This window comes from Hirundo rustica, chromosome 7 (genome assembly GCF_015227805.2).
Source record: "Hirundo rustica isolate bHirRus1 chromosome 7, bHirRus1.pri.v3, whole genome shotgun sequence".
NCBI lineage: Eukaryota > Metazoa > Chordata > Aves > Passeriformes > Hirundinidae > Hirundo > Hirundo rustica.
Genome location: NC_053456.1, coordinates 11,502,354 through 11,523,827, shown reverse-complemented (window position 1 = coordinate 11,523,827; position 21,474 = coordinate 11,502,354). Strand labels below are relative to the sequence as shown.

The 21,474-nt window shown below is 44.0% G+C and overlaps 1 protein-coding gene across 1 annotated transcript in view; it reads right to left on the bottom strand.

Annotated features, from left to right (window-relative positions):
• Window positions 1-17,038, bottom strand: part of TFCP2L1 (transcription factor CP2 like 1) — a 29,767-nt gene extending 12,729 nt beyond the window's left edge. The window contains exons 1-2 of the mRNA XM_040070279.1: window positions 16,902-17,038; window positions 12,511-12,662 (exon numbers count right to left, since the gene is read on the bottom strand). Of these exons, the coding sequence (XP_039926213.1) occupies window positions 12,511-12,662; window positions 16,902-16,963 (214 nt within the window). The 5' untranslated portion in view covers window positions 16,964-17,038. The remainder of the gene's footprint in view (window positions 1-12,510; window positions 12,663-16,901) is intronic.
• Between the last annotated feature and the right edge of the window lie 4,436 nt (window positions 17,039-21,474).

The following is a 21,474-nucleotide window of genomic DNA, read 5'->3' as shown; positions in this document are numbered from 1 at the left end:
TGTGTGAAGAGGTGCTGGCACAACAGGTCCAGGAACGATTCTGCAGAGGATCCCAGTTTTTCCCCAGTTTTCCCAACTGGGGAAAACTTCGCCTTCTTCAGGGAGCATTCAGGCCAGGAAGGTGTTTTGGTGAACCACAAATTTTTTTTCATAAGGCCTGGAAAGTCGCTGCCAAGGGCATAAATATTCCTTCAGACGTGCGTGAAGGCAGCAATGGGTATTACAGCATGTGCAAGGACCAGCTCCGGGAAGGGAATTCACACCCCACCACCACCTTCCCATACTTAATTCAACAGAATTCAGTTAACTAGTTTATGAAATAACATTTCTTTGAGGCTGACAGCAGACAAAGGAGACTGATGTCTCAATACCTTACGCACAGAAATGACTAAGACATTACAAAAGCTCATTGTACTACACCAAGTCTTTACAATAAACCTGCAACCAGTACCAAGGCAGGATAGGATTATTAGGATTAATGGAGCATATGTGTACCTTATAGCTAGCTTTTCTTGTTCATCTTGCTATCCTCCCTTTTCCTGAAAAATGCACAAGGTATGACAAGGCAGGCACCATGGAAATCATCGGTTTGGATTTTCTGGCTCAACCAGTATCTCTGCAGAACTGGCCCTGCAGAAAACTGCAAAGCAGATCTATCTCCCTTTAAGCAGCTTCTACCAGCAGAGACAAAAATGCTGATTTTTTTAATCTGGATTTAGAAATGGAATACTTATGACAGCAGATGTGTCAGAGAAGCAGACCACCTTTTGAGAATCCCACCCACATGAGTATAGACCATATCCACAGAGCAGAGAGATAACTGTGCTTATTCAGCTGGCTGGTAGATAGGAAAAGGAAAAAAAAAGGAAGGACAAGAGAGGCCATAATGAAGCCCCAAATGTTTGCACAACAGCCCTCCTGATGTTAGCAGGAGTTCTGCAAACAGGAAATGACCCTTGAATCCAGCAAGTGACTTAGGGCATGGGGAGAGCAGAGAATAAACCATATGAAGTACCAAAATAACCATGGAAACATGCACAGATCTTTACCCATCTCTTGGCAAATAAGTAAAACAAAATTACAGCAGCGACCTGCCTTTGAAGACTGCTGGACAACAAAAGTGGATTTTATAAACCAGCCCTGAAACTGAGGTCTTCCACACCTAATCTCACAAGACTTTCTAAGGTTCCCATGTTACATATTAATATTGTCCACCTGGCAAATTTTAGAGACATGTACATAATCAATACTGCTATATTAGCATTAAAAAGATCAAGGTCAGGTTAAAAAAAAAGGGTTTTCTCTCAGAATCACAGAAAAGACCTTTTAGAGTACCAAGTCCAAGCATTAACCTAAGAATGCCAGATCCACCACAAAAATATGTCCCCAGGTGTCACATGTGCTGTACTATGTACTTGTATGTGCCATACATGTTCATCTGTGCTGTAGGAATTGACTACTCAGTGGTTCAGTCTGGAGATACACTTTACCAGCTATAGAGTGATACAGTTCATCATCTTGAACCCATTTACACAGCCAAGCATCTCTTACACTTACAGTTCATTCCCATGCAAATATGAGGCTAATTAATCATTACAGAAGATTAATTTTGGTTTTGAAAGCATGAGACAGTAAAATACATCTGTGACTGAACTCAGGAGTAACAGGGACAGCAAAATCTAGTGGTACGAGGTGTGCTGTGGAAGACTGCAATGCTCAAACCAGAAGCATTGTCAGGCATTCAGCAAATATCTCAGGAATGAGCAAGTTTTTGGGACACCCTTGTGCACTGACACACTCATCACTCTTTGGTCAGCCTGAACTGTTTATCTTCAGTTACAATGAGATGAGAGAAAATAATGGGCATAAAAACATCATGCATGCTCCTTTCAAACTAGCACCAAGCACTCAGAACTCTGCAGCATGCTATCGGTGACCCCTTGCATGGGATAGGGACAGACCTGCAGCCTGGCAGGCAGTGGGCACCACACATTTCCACCTGACAGGAGTGATTCACCTTGGAAGGAGTCAGAAACAGATCCTGGATACCAGTGAAAAAGAAACAGCAGTGCAGACAGAGTTAATATTAAACAGAAAGCCAAAGAGGAAATAACACGGTTTGATGAAAGATATATGGGTCATCTGATGGAAGCCCTGGAACGCAGTTTATGCCACGAAAAGCCTCAATCAAAATGGTATTTTATGCTAACTGCTTTCCCCTTGAACTCTGAATGTTTAACTAGAGTTGCTACGTGATTATCAAACACGACTGCTCCCAGCCAAGCTTCAGGAAACATGAGGGTTTTTTTCCCCTGTCTGTGAAACTCTGTCAGTGAGAATTTGGTCCCAATTCCTCAAAGTTCCCTTATATATATATATATCCATCTTCTTGTAGTGGTTTTTAATTTATTCTCCTTAAAGCTTTCCAGGAGATTCATTGCTTTGTGGCCTATGATACCCAGAATTTATTAGCATGGACAGCATTCAGATACTTTTACTGCACCAAAACAATTGGATTATACTTTTTCCTTGAAAAATACCTTCCAAACCTTGTTCACCCTATATTTTCCACCATCACTACCAGTAAAACTCCTGAAATGGTGAACTACAATCTCAGCCCTGCAATTATTACTGCAGAGAAAAAAAGACTCTGAAAAATGACCACTCGGATGTTGGAAACAAAATTCCTTTGTAAAATAAAGCGAATAACAGCAATCTAACCTGAAGAAAGCTGAACTCCCCCTGGTGTCAAAGAGGGCAAAGAAGTCACCCAAGTCTCTGATACACAGATCATTTATGAATCCTGCATTGCTGACTCACCAGCACAACCAGGCACACACTGACAGCTTTCTGCTAAAACTAAATCAGTAACAGATCATTCTTAGTCAGGTATCCAAATCCATAAAGAAACATGTCTGTAAGTGTGAGTAAACAATCTGCATTTCCAGTTCCCAAGTCAGACTACAATTAGCTAAGCCCAAAACAAAGCTGAAATACAGAGTTTCACCATACTGAGTTTTTCCATCTGTCTCAAATGGAAACACAGATTAATGCAGGTCAGACTACAACTTTCCAAGTCAGTATGTGGTGGTAAAGCTGGAGACAGGAGCAGAGGATACCAGTGCTGAGACTGCAGTGATTTGATTGAATAGTCCAGGTCAGGTGTAATACTGGACACATGCACAGGGACACCTAAAACACTTCTGTCACCACGCGAAATGAAGGGGACACTTTGCAAGCAATCCCCAGCACAGCTGACACTGCAACAGCCTGCTGCACGTCTGAGTGACCCAGTGCTCTCCTCACTCACCACAATCCCTCCCTACCTCAGGCAGAGAACAGGACAGAAATAAATATTCAGAAAACCACAGCATGTTCCTGAGATGCAGTTTGTCTCCCAACTTCACTGAAAGCTTCAGGGACACCAATAAAAACCCGAGCTGGTGATGATATACTGTAATTTCTACTTTAAACAGACATTCAATGGCAAATTTATGTAATCGCCTCCTAGGCTAGAGTTTGAGCAATGTGCTTTGCAAACAAAGTAGTACCCAGTAAAGGAGTAACCACCCAGTCCAGAGAGTTCCTGGTTCATAATTCATGAAGAAATTCCACCTGTCTGAAGGAGGATTTATAGATTGCTTATTTTTTTTTAAACTTGCATTGTCTTTCATAATTAACACACATTAAATGTGGGCATGACCACTTAATGTGGGGACAGCAGAATTGAAAGTCAAGCACTTACTACAGATGAAAAATAATTTCGCTCAACACAGAAATGATTTCACCTGCTCAAAAGGTACAAGTTTAACAGCTTGCTGATTTCCATGGAATTTACACAGCCATCAGAAATTGTAGGTTATTTCTGACTACAAAAGATTATCACCATTTCAAGCTCAAAGTTACATTTTGTTCAAACGTTATTTACTACAGAACCACAATATCCTGTTTGCTTTTGTTTTGGTGTTACATTTCAAGGGCCACTTGCACTATGCATTTTGTGGTTTTCTGCACAATACACCGATACAATACACTAATTTCCAATTAGGATGCTGATGTTCCAGACTGATATGACTCAGGCCTTACTTAATCTAACAATGTAGCCTTTCCAGAAATTAATTAAATCCTAATCTCTGAATAAGCAATATCCTCAACACAGGTCGGTGGGAAAGGGAAAAAAAAAAACCGAACAGAGGGTTGGTCTTCTTTCTCAGAATGGATCCACACAGCACTAGACAGAACCAGCCTGGAAACTGTTTGATTATTAAGCCAAGCCAATAAAAATTCCATTTAGCAACTTTATATGGACATCCTAAAGAGTGCACAGATAAAGGCAAAGGAATGCTGACAGTCAAATGCACCATGCAGAAGGAGGAGAAGGAAAAAAAAAAAAAAAAAAAAAAAAAAAAGGCAAGCATTTATCATACCAAACCAAAGCACATCCAGCAGGCAGGAGGATCACCTTTGAAACAGCCAAACGCAACTATTCAGGGCATCAGGCACACACAAAGATTTTTCTGACAAGAAAGATTAATGAACCCTCACAGTAAACAGACAAGAGTGGCAGAGCTGGCATGTGAACTTGCATGCTTGATGACACACACCTTTTTAGACAGTCACAAGCAAAAATAAAAATTAGCATAAGACTTGCTGAAGTGTCCCATGTGTGGACATTCTGCAGGACAAGAAGCAAAAGCAGAACCCTCAATCTCTGAGCCACAAATGACAGTGGATATTCTGCAGTTGCTTACTGTAGCCTCATTTGACAAGATGCTGTAGATGTTTATCCAGTGGATATTATGAATTCACCAGCTACACAATAGGCCACCCTGGAAGTTCCCACTATGCTAGGAACATGGAAATCCTGCAAAGGAGGACAAGCTGTGGGCCAGGAAATGCAAAAGGAACTCTAGAGTCATTCTAACACTGCAGGCCCATCTTGTCCCACATCCCATCTCCAACACAGCAGCCAGGGATGGAGCAGGGTCAATACTCCAGCCTTTTCTTCCTTGCCATACCTTCTTGGTTTCTGCTATTCAGTGTCAAGATTGCATCTACATTGAGCTGCCCAGCCATGACCAATGCTCATTAACTCTTTTGTGTGGTCTCCTTCTGAATTTGCTTGTATTTTGGCAATCAGAACCACAATTTACACACGCCTTGCTTTAGCATTGACAATCTGGGCCTTCATCTGCCTCCTGCCTCTCCCCTTGCACAAACCCCCCTTAGCTCCGTCATATTTTGGTACCCAGGAGTTCAACACTGAGGATTCCTGCTCTGCCTGCCCCTACCAACAGGGCAGCATGCTACAGGAACACAGCACACCAATTCAACTCCTAATTCTACCACCACACCACAGAGCTTCACTGTCATCGTGTCACTTTTATGTTCTTCCTCCTTTTACAATGTGCCCCCAACTCAAGGGGGTTTTTCTTGCCCCCTTTTTCTACTTCCCTACCTCTTTCTTGTGGGAAAGCCAAAGAGCTGCCTTGGAGCCAAGTTTGCTGCAGGAAAATTTCACTGCTCATTTACTATATGAACATTTTTCTGAGTCCTGCTCTCCAAAGACTTTTGAAGATGGGCTATTCTACAGTGGTGACACTTCATAGCTGACAGGCACTAACAGAAATACTCTTCATTTACAATGGTTTCCACTCAAGAGAGGGAGGTGCATTTAAATCCCCAAAGAATACAGTCTCACTTTGAATCAAGGACACAAAAGAAGCCAGTGGACTCAAAAACACTTCTAGCTGCCAACTTCACTGTGTGCACTTGGTTGTCTTTTGCAGAGACTTCATCCACTTGACCTCACCTAATCTAAGCCATGTTATAAACTTTGATTTTTAATACAAATTAATCAGTGAAGAAATTATGGACCTCCAATGGAAAGCTGAAAAAGCACCTACCCTGTGAAGTAATTTCTTCCTGTATTTCCACTTCTCTAGCATGTACTTGAAACACTCAGGATTATCTTAGTCGCATCTGTCCATCTCAGAAAACCTCAGCCCTCTCTGTGTAAGTAAAAAACACAGGCTTTTTCTGGCTTCAACCTGTTTTAAGTCCATTTGGACAACAGGTTTTATAGCTCTGAAGGAGTAGCTTTGTGTGTAATATTTACTTGAGTTTCAGATAACTAAAAAGAATGGTCCTGGGTGAGGGTGCTGACAAGGGATGCAGAAGAGCTGTGTATGACTGTGACCCCACCCAGCAGCTCCCTTAGATGCCCTCAGGTGAAGTCCCTTCCTTCACCACATTTCTGCAACAGGAAACTGGGAGAAGCAAGTCTCACTCCCAGTTGTGGCTGCTCAATCACACTGCTACCACAGGGCAGGGAAGGAGATGGGATCAAAGCTGACTGTAACTTCCACAACGATCACAAACGTGGCACCAAGCTAGGACAGGAGGAATCTCACTGCTTGCTGTCTAGTTTCAAGAGCACATAATAAATGCTTGGTAGGAAGCAAATGGGAGGAAAAAGAGGTGCTTTTTTTTCCCCCTACCTCTTCAAGGAAAAAAAAAAAGTATATTCTCTCATAAAAATGTATATTATTGCTACAAAAACAGCTTATCACATCAAACCTACAGTATTTTTCAAGCTTCTTACTGCTACCTAAAATGTGTTCTTCTGGACACAAATTAGAGGAAGTTAATTGAGAAATTTCTACATCATCTCACATTGACAGTAACACTTATACCAACATCAAATCCTGTAAAATCACAGGCAAAAAATTCTTTGTCATGATTAAAGGAGTCTCAAATAGATATGGAAAAGGGGGTAAATTAAAAAAATATGTGGAATTTAAGGAAAAAAGTCTTCCCAACCTTTTCATACTTCTAACTACTTTCTGAGGAACTTCTGAGCACTCCCTTTTTTCACAGATATTGAAGATTTATGGGGGAACAAAATGCAGTCTAGGGGCTTCCAGTAGGAGTTGTGCACAGGCTACAATCCAGCAAGTTCACAATCCCGTTTGAATTTCATCCAGATGTTAGCAACAGAAGAAAGGATTACAAAAAGAATAGAAAACAGCCTCTTGGTTAAAAGACAACTGAGATTCTAGCTTCCTAGGGACAACAGAAGTCAGATGCTCTACTTACGCAGAGGTGCCCTGTCATCTGAAGCAAGATTCATAGTGAGCTTTGGGATGGTGTGGTTTGGAGACAGGGTTGTTTATCCTGGGCTGCCAAGCGAAGACAGAGCTGCCAAACATATGGGGAAATTGCTTCTAGCACAATTAATGGCTTCAGCTGAGACACCAGAACCTACTCAGAGCTGTCTTCAAAGTCAGGCAGGAGACAAATTCCTTCTCCAAAGATGAAGTGCACCACAAGAACCAAAACCACCAAAAGCCACTTTCAGAAATGGGAAAGACAAATTAGCTTTGTTAGCTGTTTCATTTTTTAAGCCATCCAAACCGAAGGACAGAGTGGAAAGGGGTCAAGGAGCAGCATGGCACCCCATAACAATCAGGGAAAAACGATGGGTGGGTGGGCAGGCACCAGGGAGCACCTGGTACTCACAGTCTCAGTGACACAAAGCCACTGCTGTGTCTGTGGTCTCAGGCAAGGGTGGAGCGTTTGTCCACATGGGAGAAGCCAGCAGCAGCAGAGCTCCTACACATGCCCACGGCCTGGTCAGCGATGGCAGTGACTATTAGGAAAAGAGGTAGTTCCTAGCACAGGAAAAGCAAAGATGTCCTCATCAACAGAACTATAATTAAACCAGAAGCACACCCAGCCAAAGCTGGTCACTCAGCCTTCACTACACTTCATTTAGGCAAATAAAGAACTGTTCCAGGGAAAGTACAAACATCCAGGCAGTTGTGGCCCCATAAAAACTCAATTACGTAGGAGTTAACGTCAATATAAAACAGCTTTTCTCATTTACTGTAAATCTCAGTGTTTAAAACTGGGTTCTCTGGCTGTAGAAGATTAGACAACCAAATCTGAACTTTAGACTTTTTAAGGGAGGCAAAGGTTCTCTTTTGCCTCCTGCTGTAAGCAATTTCATCTCCTACCCAAACACTTAGGAATCTACTGCAAAGCATCCTCTTCAGCTGCTCCTTGCCCAGTGCTTCCTGCACCTTTCTTTGGAGAAGCAACCACAGCACATCTGCAGTTGAGCTGAGGCAGAACAACACCCAACAGATTTTAAATGCAGCACCATTTAAAGTGTTACCAGTTTATGCACACATCTTGAACTGGGATATATGCCTTGGCACCCTGGGGGTGAAATCTGGGGCTTTTGTTTAGATGTGACCCAGACTCAAACTAAGTCCATCATTAGGTTTATGAGGCATCGTTTGCTAATGCACCTCTACAGCAGCACTCCCAAACCCACGAGTTCTCTCAGATGTTAGTAGTTTTCCCTCGTGGCTTGGGTTTTTGGCTTGCTTGCTTTCTGAACCATCTAGGACTGGCACTAAGGCTGACTCCTGGAAGACACCATAAAGCAGAGGTGTCCAGCCTTCCAAACCCTAACCAGCTGTACACTAAAATCTCTGCACTGCCAAGAACCACAAGTCACACACTGCAGATTGGGAGAGCTGAACAGAGCCCAAGAAAACTTTACAGGCAGATGATGGCAAGTTACTCGGAAGTACCACTGGGACACTGGGCTGGATTTCTCACACAGCCTGCTCTCAGTGACCCTCTGCCACCAAACTTAGCCTCCCTCTATTTGAAGTAATTAACATCTGAGGTTCTGAGCCAGCCCAACGCTGGTCATGAAACAAAATCATGACTTGAACAGTTCACAGTCCACATGTGGTTCTGGCATTGCAAGCTGATTCCCTTGGGCAATGACTTTCAGGTTTTTGTGATTTTTGACATTCTGTTTTCTAAAAGAATTATTTTATTTCCTCACATTTATTTAGCGTTCAGATCTACTGTACAGAGTGCTTGTTTCCTCCACATTCCTCCTGCTGCAATTTCTGGAACCACCTTTCATTGCTTCCATTTCTGTCCCCGTTTGAAACTGGTTTCAACCAGCGATGGTCAAACCACACCCCATATGACTGCAGACCATGGAATATGCACTGCATCAAGCCATCTTGCTGAAGCAGTGGTTTGTAATATGGTTGCTGGTTGATTGTTTGTCTGAAAATCCCTATCCACAAGAGACACTGAAATAGTGCTAAAAGGCAGGCTAGTTCCAGAAATGTTAGGATGTTTGTGCTGCAGACTTCTGGACAGTGTAGTTCTGTTGACAGATGTGATCCCTGACCAAAGGAGCAATGCCAGCAGCAGCTTCCAGTGCAAGGAGAGCACCTTAACCAGTCTCACAGACTGAAGGTGGAGACACCATACTAACAAGACCGTATTAGTATTGAGACACCATACTAATAAGCCTGTACTTTGTCCCACCAGATGAGTAATCCTCCTGAGATCCAGTAAAGACCTCTTAATGAAGGAACTGCCCTAAGGATCAGCAAACTAATGCTGTGTTCAATTTGGCTCCAGTTTCCCAAGGAATGTGGGAAGGCAGGGGGGGAAAGAGATCGGGAAAGACAAGTGTAATGAGTCAGTCTTTGGAAACCAAGCTACAGATTTGACTCTAGTTACCTCATTTACAGGCTGGTTCTAGAGTTGTGGCCAGAGAGCACTCATGGTTTCAAACTGGAGCAGACAAACTTGGGATTCTGCCACTGCTGAATGTCCCCAAGTCAACTCAACGGCTAAGCTCACTCCGTTATGCTCCCTTGCATATACTTCCCTTGCCCCTTGCTGAAAACACTGGTCTCTGGTTTCCAGACCCAGAGTCCTCTCAGCCTCTATCCTTGGGGAGAGTCCAGACCAAAGACCTCTTCCTCCTCAACACTACTGACCATCCCTCTGGGTCTATCCTGCAAGAAGCAAGGCTCAAGAGAAGCCATTATGCTCCACAAGCCTGGAGCCTTCTCCCACCTGTACACAAACAGCCACTGGACAGCCCTCCTTCCTAGCCCGTATGAAATCTTTTCAGATCTCACGTGAAACTCTCCACTGATTCCTCTTCTATCTCAGATATGCAACTTGGCCTTCAGTTTGCTACCCAGTACATCCAGCTTTCCATAGGTCAGGTCTGACAGAGCTTTCTTCCATGCAGTTCTGCATATGGACATTCCTGAGATGGTCCACTCTCCACCACTGAACCAGTAATGTGTGGAGAATGTGTTTCAGGGCAGGAAGCAGAGCTGCTTCAGAATGACAAAAGGTCAGTAAAAGAGTAGTGAAGAGCTAAAGCTGAGAAGGAACACTTGAACAGCAAGAGGCAAGAATCACCCAGCAAGCAGAAAACCCCAAACCCTTTACTCACAATTTGAGAAAGTAATCACACTGGATGTGAATTGTTTTGCTGGTGTTGGGACAGCCACTGTGTCTTTGCATCTACCTTACTACAAGCCAGCCTTGACTGACACAGGCAGGGCAGAGGGACTTCATTAATGAAGTTACCATTTGCTAAAGTAATCCATCACAACACTCAAAAAGGGAAGTTTTACGTAACAGTGCTTGGCCAATCCATGATAAACACGGAGAGAGGTTAAAGTGCAAGAGGTGCCCCTTTGCTTACAGCCAGCACAAGCTGATAAAGTGTAGGGAATGGTCTTAAATTGCTTCACGAGATGGCTGTGGCATTATAGCTGCCTCACAGTCCTTTGGAGTCACCCAGTTCTTCTTCCATGCCACAAGCATTGCCTCCAGAAACCTCAGCTGCCTCAAGGTCCCCTTCAAGCACCTCCTCAAGCGCATAGAACAAATTCTACTAAGGGGATTAATTTTCTGACAGACCCTTTGAATCCCCATCCCTTTTTAACCCATAGCAATGTTCTCACCAACAGCTCACTAACAGAAACTAGACATGCCAGCTCCCCAACTTGGCCCTCTGCACAGCTCCTGCCAGCCTCATCCCTGCTTTCTCCCTCCAGGCCTGCCCAGCTTCATGCTCTTCAGGGTGCATTCTGCAAAGACACATCCCACCTCAAGGGATGAAAGACAGATGATATCCAAGAAATGCCCATGAAGCAGGAAGGAGTGTCAAGATGTAGCAGTAGACAACTCCTTGCAATGGTAAGCAGGACAAAGCCTAACACAACATGGTCTACCTAAAAGGCAGTTAACAGTCTCGCTTTGCAAAGGACAATGTGGACGGCTTCAGTCACATAGCTTTTTTAAAGACTCATGGTACTGTGTTAAGAGTTGTCTAACTTTTTTCCCTGCCAAGGTAAAAAAGTAGGCACTGCTTCATGTATGCTAAAATATTTGGCTGTCAACAGATTTAAAGGAAAAAAAAAAAAATTTTATTCCAACACAGGAAAGAATTGTGTTTCATAGGAAGATTCACCTCAATCTCTCAATTGATAAACCCCATTATAACCTCCTGGGATCTGCTGTGTTTAGATGAATAAACTGAGATGACACAGTCACACATCCCAAGCATCTTTTGATCCTGAAAGACAGAACAGTACCAGCTTACATGACAGGAAATACATGGCTCCTTGGGTAGAGCCCACAGTACTTCACTGATCTTTTTGGGGGGTTCCGTGGGTCTACCAGCTACCAACACAGATCCAGAAGCCAGCTGCATCTGAGGTCCAAGTCCAAGGGAGGTTGGGGCTCTGATTTCTACCAGCATTGAGCAAAACCTGTCCAGGGAGGCACCCAAGTGAGCATCCTACTCAGTGCACAAAGCTTAAAGAGCTGGGGCAGTATCCTCAGGCAGGAGAGATCTCAGTAAGAGGGCAGACAGCCTTCAGCTTGTTGTTAGGCCCTTTTTTACAGCCTGGCAGAAACTGAGCATAAATATGTTTTAGTGTAATCTGTGCACAGGGAAGTCTGATCCTCTCAAGACCCACACACAAGAGGTGCTGCAAAATGACAACCAAACACCAACCACAGACATGTCTGCACAAATGCTGCCAAAGGGGGAAAAGAAAAGAACACAGAGAAACAAACTGTTTATCCAGGAGTATGAACTAGTCTGTGAGGTCAGCTATACAGGACCTTGCTACATTGAACCCTGGCTACTTATCAAGTGAGGCACTGAGCAGAGCCACACCAGCCAGCCTGAGGGAGAGATGTCACTCTGCCCAAACCTCAGAGCAGCCCTTGGATACCTGCTAAATCATTCCCCAGCTATGCCCTCCAGCAGTGCTGGGAGACTTGCAGCGGTGAGAGCCCTCCCCAGTCCAAGCTGGCCCATCTGCTTCATCAATCTGGCATTGTGAGATGAAGGCACGAGGCTGCAGCTTAAGATGAGATCAAGCCAGTACTTTGCCACAGGGAACTGTGCATGCTATAACACTGCCTTAAGCCAACAGTTAAATCAGTGGTACTTCATTATTTTAAAATAGTTAATAATCTGGTATCTAAATGTGGAAAATTAAATACTCCTCCTTTCCTCCACCCCCCTCCCCAGTTCTACCCTTCTTTTCCCATCCCACTGCCCTCCCAGTAAGGCAAAGTATGGGATTAAATCTCATTAACTGTTCCCAGGAAATACCCCCTCCTTCAGTGTACTGCAGACCCTACCTTGGTTGAGGTAGGTCAGCGTTTCCTCGTGCAGTTTCACGGCGGGTGAGGTGGCTGTGCAGAGGACGTACTGAAAGGGTGGCAGCTTGGCATCGTTCTCAGGAGACAGCTGCGGCTCTTCCTGCTTGAAGATCGGCAGCGCAAGGACATCCCTGCAATGTACAAGTTAAACACAATCAGCTGCAAAGAGGTATGGACTATCCTAACCTCAACCTGCAGTTGGTTCTCGTGATCTGAGACAACGGGGGTGGTCTCTGGAGAAACACCAGGTTAAGATTCCTAAAAGAGGAAGAATTTGGCCTATTTAACCAGGCAACTTCTGCATCTAGGATATCAGCACTGCACACAAAGAACACAGCACTGGCAAAACAGAGTATGTCTGAGAATTAATGTACGTTTTAAGAAATAAATCAGATTTTCTTCTCAATTAAGTAGTCTTCTTGATGAGGAAAAAAATATCAAAAATAGATCCTTCATCCTTGTGGATGTATTTGACTAAAGGTTCTCAGATGAAAGTCTCTCAGAAAAAAAAATATCAAAAAAGGGCACTTTGACAGCTGAATGTCAGATTAGTAAAATGTCCTCAAGTAGCAGCCATGGGTGAGAAGCAGACACAGCTCTGGTGTACAAACGAGATATTCAGGTAAATGATGGCATGAACAGCTGGATTAATTGATTCATAATATCTCCCTGCATTCTAATAAGCCTGGTCCCAAGGAATCACACAGCTCTTAAGTCAGCACTGGGCTACCTTCGTAAATGCACGCACAGGTGCACGGAAGCAGCTTCACTAGGACCTGCACACAGCCTCAGTTCCCACTTGACAAAATGCTGACTGATAGTGACCTGCCTGCTGATTTAGTCCCAGGCTGATCCCAACCCACAAATAATCCCCACGCAGAACTGGTATCAGCAAGGTTGAGAGCTCAACAAATGATCAGTTGATTAGTACAAAATGAGATGTTAGGAATAAGCATCCTTATCTCAGCCTGTCTGATACCGAAGAGCCACATTAGCCTTTTCTATGCCACTAACGCTGTCGATCGTTGTGTCCACCTACTTAAAACATTAACACCCTTCCAAATTAGGAGGATTATACTAAACACGGTGACAATTCAGAACAAGCGATTCTTTTTCTCCTCTATTTCTTCCAGATGTGCAAAGACTCGAGATTCTCTTTACACAGGCTGCAAGACAATCCCATCTGCAAAATGCTCTAAGAAAAACCATCCCGCATGTACAGGCATGCACCTGAAAGGGCATTAAGAATTTTTTTCCTTGCTTGTTCAGTTAATGATCCACTCATACCACTCACAACCTTGAAGGCTACACAGGTCATTAGTGAAACAGTACAGCAGTATAGAGTAAACTGCTCAAGTGCCTGGTTCAAACACAGGTACTCCTGTTTACAGAAAAACAATGACAGAGAGCAAATCGTGCCATTTCAGATGCAGGCAGGAGAAAAGAAACACCCATCTCTGTTTCCATTCTCTCTTCCAACCCCGCCCTCAATATTATCAGCCACTCGAAGGCATCCAGTCCCATTTGCTTCCTGGCATTACTGACATAATCACAGCTCTTGCCTAACTGCTGCCACAGAGAGGGTTTTTTTGTTGGTTTTTTTTTTTTCCTTAGTGATGATTTACTACAGTAATGAAGTGACAGAAATGCCTGCAGTAGATTTCTGAAATAGACAGCATTGCTCCACACACATGCAGGATCTGATACTGCTCTGGAGTCATCTCACTCGGCCCAGATGCCAACATTTGCTCCTAATCCGCTCATCTGCACAATGCTCTCTGAATGCCTGTGGCTTTATGGATGAGAACAGGTCAAAAACTCCAGCGCCCAAAAACCTCTGCACGTCGGCAGAAACAGTGCATAAAATCTGGCCTGGGTTTAACAGTTAGGAGTGAGGAATGTGTACATATACTCACCTGAAACAGGTGAGAAATTTAGGCAAGGCGAAGTCAAAATTTAAATACCGTATTTCACATCAGGTTCTTTGCACCCCTACACCTGCCGGCACAGCTGTCTGATCGCTGAATTCTGCAAGCATGCAGGAATCCATGACTTGGTTTCTGGAAAGCTTCATCATATTAAAGCTCCAAAGAAGTCACACAAGTTAATCACATTTTTATTCCTAGAGCATTTGAACTAATGGCCTGTGGTATAATTGCTTTGGGTCAAGACCTTCTTAAACATTCGACCTTTTTGTAAGTGTTCAGAACTTAGAATGAGGTCAAAAGAATTTTTAAGTTACAAGTATATAAGCCATCATAACACTTATTCAACTCTTCACTCAAGAGCTGCAAATCAAGTTTAGGGAAAAACAGGCTTTTATAACAGTTCCTATCCTTATGAAAAAAAAAAAAAAAAGTTGAACTCGTTAAAACTCTTCCGATTTTCACCCTCACGCTAAAGGTTTACAGTTCTGGTCTTAAACAATAACAGTTTGCATACCTGGGAGGAGAGAAAGTTATTTCAGAGTTCACTCAGCTGACAAAACAGAGTAAAATACGCACTGGGTTTTCATAAAAAATGAATGAAAATTTTCAAGAATTCTTCTGTAGTATCATCTTGCTCCAGCTACAAACACCACTGAGGTACAGCAGAATTTACACAGAATTCTTAAATACACAGAAAGCTCTTGGTCTCTGCAAAATATAACTTATACAAACTTTTCTTACAGCAACTTCAAATATTGTACTATTTTATTTTCTTGTGCAGTCACTACAAGGGGATATGGAAAGCCTTCAGAAAGGCATTGCCCAGCAGAACGCATGTCTTAACGAATTCTCGCATGTCTTAACACATTCTCGTGGGAAGTGAATTGGCCAGAATTAGCCATCAATACATAAAAAAACAAGGGTTTTGTTCAACCAATCTTCCCTGAAACATCTGAGGGCATTGTTGCCATTAAAGTGGCTGTACGGATTTCAATCCCAAATCAAACCCACCAGGTTTCACAGAGGCAGGTACTCGCTAAAGCTGAAGTTTGCTCCTAAAACACCATCAGGTCACCTCCATACCAGCAGCCTTCCTGACAAAACAGGTATCCTTTTATCCTTTATCCCCCAGGTAGCCTCAAGCCAGCAAAAAGAAGTTAATGTGTTTTCCGGCCCATTAAATGGAATTTAAATTGTGGAGTGAAGCCTGACCCAGACCTGATGATTTTGTAAGCACTCCTGCTACAAATCCATGGAGTTAATTAAGCAGCCTGACCACCATAAACACTATAACGGTGAATATCCACAAGCACTAATGCTAATGCTTCTCTGCTAGTACCATTTTCACTGCCCTAAATGAATCAGATTTGCAAGAGCAAAGCAAGAGAGAACAAGACTTTTGCCACATACATGTTGTGAAACTTAGTTATTGACATAGAGGGAGGAGATGAAGAATCTTGTTCAAAGAAACTGAAAAGCTGCCAGAAGGCAAGAATCTCCCAATATTGTATCATTTGATAATGGGAGATTATTATTTAGTCCAAAGTAAAATTCCTTTGCAAGTACACAGATAGGCAGCAGGAATAGTCAAGATAGTGTCTCCTTGAAAGGGAAGCATTATCTGCATTCGAAGTGCTTCCCCAGACAAAACTCAGTGTTCTCTCAAGAGTAGTTATTTGGGGTTACATTTGAAAGTCAGGGTTCTTGGGCGACAGCCAGGTTCTCCACTACCACAATTCAGCAAAATCCCACTCCGGCAATCGACACCAGCTGACAGCTGAGCTTTACATCTTCAGAAAGCAAATAATTCACAAGCACCCAGCAAAAAGGGAACTCCCAAAGTTGCCTGCTTTGACATCGTTTGGAAGCAAGAAACACGGGTTTGTGCTACACATGTCACAGACTATTGTTTAGCAGCCCTTGTACTTAAATTAGGCACATTTAATTAAACGCAACTGTGCGGAGGCAGGAAAAAGCTGGTTTAGGCAAGTTCAGAAAGTGAAATTCTGCGCTTTTCACACATCGTCCCAAAAAGCAGAGAAAGAAATCCCATCCCCAGAAAACTGGGTGCCTTCTCAATTTGCCAACAGGCGTTTTCCGCAGACTTCTGACAGCGCTCCACCGATGCCGCACCTCCTCCCTCGGAGCTGCGCTACCCCAGCCCGGAGAAGAGGGAACCCGGCACAAGCAATAAAGCAACGCTGCAAAGAGCTGTCTAACCGGGGTTTAAAAAAAAAAAAAAAAAAAAAAAAAAAAAAAAAAAAAAAAAAAAAAAGGAACAGAGGAAAGTGGATTCCCGGACAGAGGGAGCGGCGCTAACCCCGGGCGGCGCGGCGGGCCACCGGGAGCGTCGCCGGGGAACGGGCGGGCGGGCGGCCGCGGGACGGGGACACCCGACCGAACATCCACCCCGTGCCAGGGCTGCCGCCGCCCGCGACTCACCGCAGGTAGCTGCCGGTCGAGTGCTGGTTGTAATGCTCCGGCTGCGTGTGCCAAAACAGCATCTTGCGGGCGGCCGGCGGCGGTCCCTGCGCTGAGGAGCGGCGGCCGCGCTGCCCACCCCACCGGTGCCCGGCACGGCTACCGCCGACTGGAGCCGCGGCCCCGCCGGCTCCCGGCGCTTTTATGGCTCAGCCCCGGCGGGCGCGGGTTGGCCGGGCCGGGGCCCCGCAGCCGGGCCAGCCCTCCCCGGGCCCGCCCCAGCGCCAGCCCCGGCCCCCGGCGGGCACGGGCCGCGCAGCCCCGGGGCGGAGCGCCGGCCCCGAGGGACGGGCCTGGCGCGGAGCCGGCTGTGGGGGGCCGCGGGCTGTGAGGGGCCGGGGGACTGGGGGCTCGGCAGTCCCGGGGATGCCCAGGGCGATCCCTGGCTGTGCTGGAGCTGCCGCCTGGCCTCTGAGCTGTGCTTTAAACCGAGCCGCTCCATCCGACACCAGTGTGAATGAAAGCCCTGCTCAGGTTCCTCTGAGGTTCCTGTTTCCTTCAGATGAACGACAGCTGATGGCTTGAGCTCACTGCTGTCTCTTACACTGTCCTGTGCCTCATGTTAGTTAATGCGACCTTTGTGTCAGGGGGTATTTTCCAACTTAGAAAGCCGGAGCAAAGTTTGCCAGAGGAGGTGGATGAGAGCAGTGTCAGACACTAAACTCACCCCTAGCCCATGTGAAACTCCCTTGTCTTTCCTATCTCAACTCACCCACACAGTACGGACAAATCTGTTTCTTTTTCATTTCAAATTGCTGCTCCTGATCCTCACCCACAAAGCTGCCCATAGCTGTCAATTTCCTAAGCTCCTGCTCTCGGGGCACCTTGTGTCCCAGCAGTCCTTCTCTGGTCCGACAGTTTGGAGAGGGGGAACAAAAGGGTAGAGGGGCTCCCCGTTTGGTCATTTTGTATTGTCTGTCCACCAGCAGAAATGGAAACAGACCCTTAATTGCTCTGAGTCATTAAACACCTTTCAGTCAGTTTTTCAGGAGAGAGCTTCCTGTCCCTGAGGTTCCTGGTCAAATTTCAGCTGAGAAAAAAGCACTTTACTCAGGGTACTTGACTCAGCGTTCACTGTCAGATTTCACTGTCAGATGAGTTTTTTCAGACAGATGAATTTTCTATTGTCCTGCCATGATTATAAAATATTGCTATTGTCATAGCGTTTATAGATCATAGGTCAAGCCCAATAGAGTCAGATGCAATATAACGGTAGGCATTGGGTTTTTGTATCTTGAGGTAAAGAAGGTAGCCTGAAAGGTAACTGAGCAGCTTTACAGAGATGTTGAGCCTAAAAGTTTTTAAGATACATTTTTTTATATCTGCTTGTCTCTGTTAATTTCAGAGTAAGAAATAGCAGAAATCAATGCGCCTTTAAGATATCCTCGGTTACTACACAGTTAGACAAGCACTGGTTCAAGCAAAGCAAAATAGCTGGAGTTATCTTTTTTATACTCTTGAAAATATTTAGTTCTGCTCACACAACATCTGAGACCTTGATTAAGCAGACTATATATAGCTCTTGGACAGAGAAACAAGGCAAAGTTTGCTGAGCTGTCCAAGGACTTCTCTAAATAGTAAATATCCTTCCACAGTTTAAGTAATTCGCTGCACCTACTGGGGAAATATGAAGTCCAATGTAAAAGTAAATTGCCACACTGTATGAAACAAAGGATCCCATCAAGTCTGGCGTGATAGATTTTCTTTACTATCCTTCTAGAAAGTACGTATGTTGGCATGAAAATTACTTTAAAATTATCCCACTCATTTCCTCTCTAGCCTGTTGATGAATGTAGAAAATAAGGTGAAATCTGCTGATTAATTTTACAGAGACTCTGGCAGCAGCTCTGTCTTCTAAATGTTCCTGTCCTATCCCATTCCTTTCCAAGCCAAATCTGATGAAGAAAAAGACTTCTTTGTTCCTTGTCTACCTCTCCTGAAGGAAATCTCAGCCATTTTCTGGTCTAACTGCTGCTCTTCCCCCAGTGCAGAAGTTTGTACTACAACATCAAATACGTTCTCCTGGCCTTCAGAACCCACCACATCAAATAGGCCAAATCATCCTCTGCCCCCCTCTGGGGCTCCCAGCATTTGCTCCTCCTCTTAACACAATCCCTCAGTGAAGAAGCCTTCTCCAGCACAGCTTTCTCACCCTTTACTCTCCCACTTCCTCCCAGATCAAAGTAATTTCTTTGCTGTGCTGATTACTTTTCATCTCTCATGCTGGATGCTTGTTCATTTTGCCATGGTAAAGTACTTTGATCATATGATTAAAAGGGATTGATTGAATATTATGTTTGATGGGTTTTTATACTTAAGGTAATGCTATAAAGGTATCTTAGGATACTTTTTGTGTTGGAAAAAAGGTATAAAAGGTATTTTAAAAACAAGTATCTGTTTCTGTGGATGTTTGTACCTGGAAACCCAAGTAGTGTGCCAGTGAGTTCAGTACAAAAGTTCATTCTGCTGCTTCACTGTTCATTGCAATCCCTTTAGCTAAGCACTGAGTGGGAAACATCTTTCATCTGTTTCACTTGAGAGTCAAGAGGTTTTGATCAGCTTTTCAGCACCTGCAACCAAACTAGTAGAATTTGCAGTGAGGTGACAGAGATACAGTCACATATTCAGTTCCCTTTCTGCTCTGGAAGAACAGTGTTCCCATTAGCCAAGGGAATGTGAGAATTATAACACTGTACACATGGCTACAGATCTGTAAAAGAAGTGAAATGCTTCACCTGCAGGAAACTGGAAAGAAACAGAACATCTGTATACCTTTATGACTTCCATCATAAACATCTCAGTTCCTTCTGGGAAGTCTAACAGGATATTCTATATCAGTTTAGCAATTTTGTGTTCACAAAGCCCCAGATAAACTTAAAGGATCAAGGGTGAGCATTATCCCATATCAAAGAGCTTCCAAAAGCTGCCAGTAGTTCATTATGGCATTAGTCAAGGTTATTCAGGGATTACTCCACCTCCCTCCTGAGGGAGTGCACAGACCATAGAACCTGGATGAACTGCAGGGATCTGAAATAAACTGCAGAGACTTACTGAGATGGTCACCCAAGCACTGAATATGCTCTTAGGAAAAATAGTCAGCATGTGCCTTTTGTGTTGCCTTCCTGTGTATTTTAGCTCGCAGGTTTCCAGCCTTTGACTTGGGGATCCTTGGGGGAGTTACATTGAAGGAGGCTCTGCAAGATAAACAAGAAATGTGACTGGGCTATAACTGACTAAGTTTGCTCACCTTTCTCTGGAAAACACTGACGGCACCAGAAATTAGAAAGGACTGGAAACCTGAGGTTTTAATCAACTGCAATATTATGAATGTGTAAAGGAACAGCTTTTACCAAGCCCTTATTTGCTCTAAATTACAAAAAACAAACAAACAAACAAACAAACAAACACCCACCAACAAAACACCACATTGCTTTGCCTTTGACAGGGCTTGGGACTGCTCCCAGTGCCAAGTGCAGGCTTTCACAAGTAGCCCACTGGCCCTCAGGGTCTCTTAATCTACTCCATGCTGGTCCACTTTTCAGATGAAAATCAGCCGAGATGGGTTCCCATTGCCCTCTACTGAACACAAGCTCTGGGCAGTGGCTACCACCAGGAGTGTGAATGTAGTCATGGTGTTAGAGCCAAGAAGGAGGACACAGAACTGGAAAAACTGAGAATGAGCAAGGTCTTGAAAGTATGCATTATACTGACAGAAACACGGAGCTTATTTTGGTTTTACAAGGGGAAGATTAACAGGTGACTCAAACATAGTCTATAAATACTCACATGGAAAATCAACATTTCCATAAAAAATGCTCCCAAACCTCACAACAAAGATACAAGAGCCACACAATAAACACTACAAGTTAATAAAGTGAGGCTAAGAACAGACTGCACTGAATGCAATCAACCATGAGTGTAACTTTCCCAAACTTTGTGGTTAAAACCACCTCCCACCACCCCCATTTTCTAGATACAATTACAGACTAATTATTTTTCACAAAAAAGGGGGGGGGAGGGGGGAAAGGAAAAGAAAAAAAAAAAAAAAGAAAAGAAAAAAAGTTGAACAGAAAGGAATTCATTTAGGTGCTGTGGCCAGTTTGACAGAGGAGGGCAAGGAAGATCACCAGGACTCTTTCTATCTTTACAATCTCTGACGTCTCCTGCCAAAGGCTTCCAGATGCCATCTTATTGAAGTCACCTCCCTGCTGTACCTCGTGAGTGTGAAGCAATGTGTCCCCTTCCCTGACAGTCAAACTGCCCCGATGCTCATATGTCGTGATGTGCTGTCAACACAATCATCCTGACACAATGAGAACCACATTAACTGAACTTAATAGCAAAATAAATATCAGGAAGAATGCCACACAGACTGGCTTATTTTCTTATTTAAGTCATTCATTAAAACCCTCACCATTTTCTTACTTATCAGAGGTCACCATCAAATTCCCAGCTGCCACTAAATTTCCAGGCACAACATAGCACTGATGTATCCACGAGGTCTTTTGGCCACAGAAATTAAGCCTCATTTGCG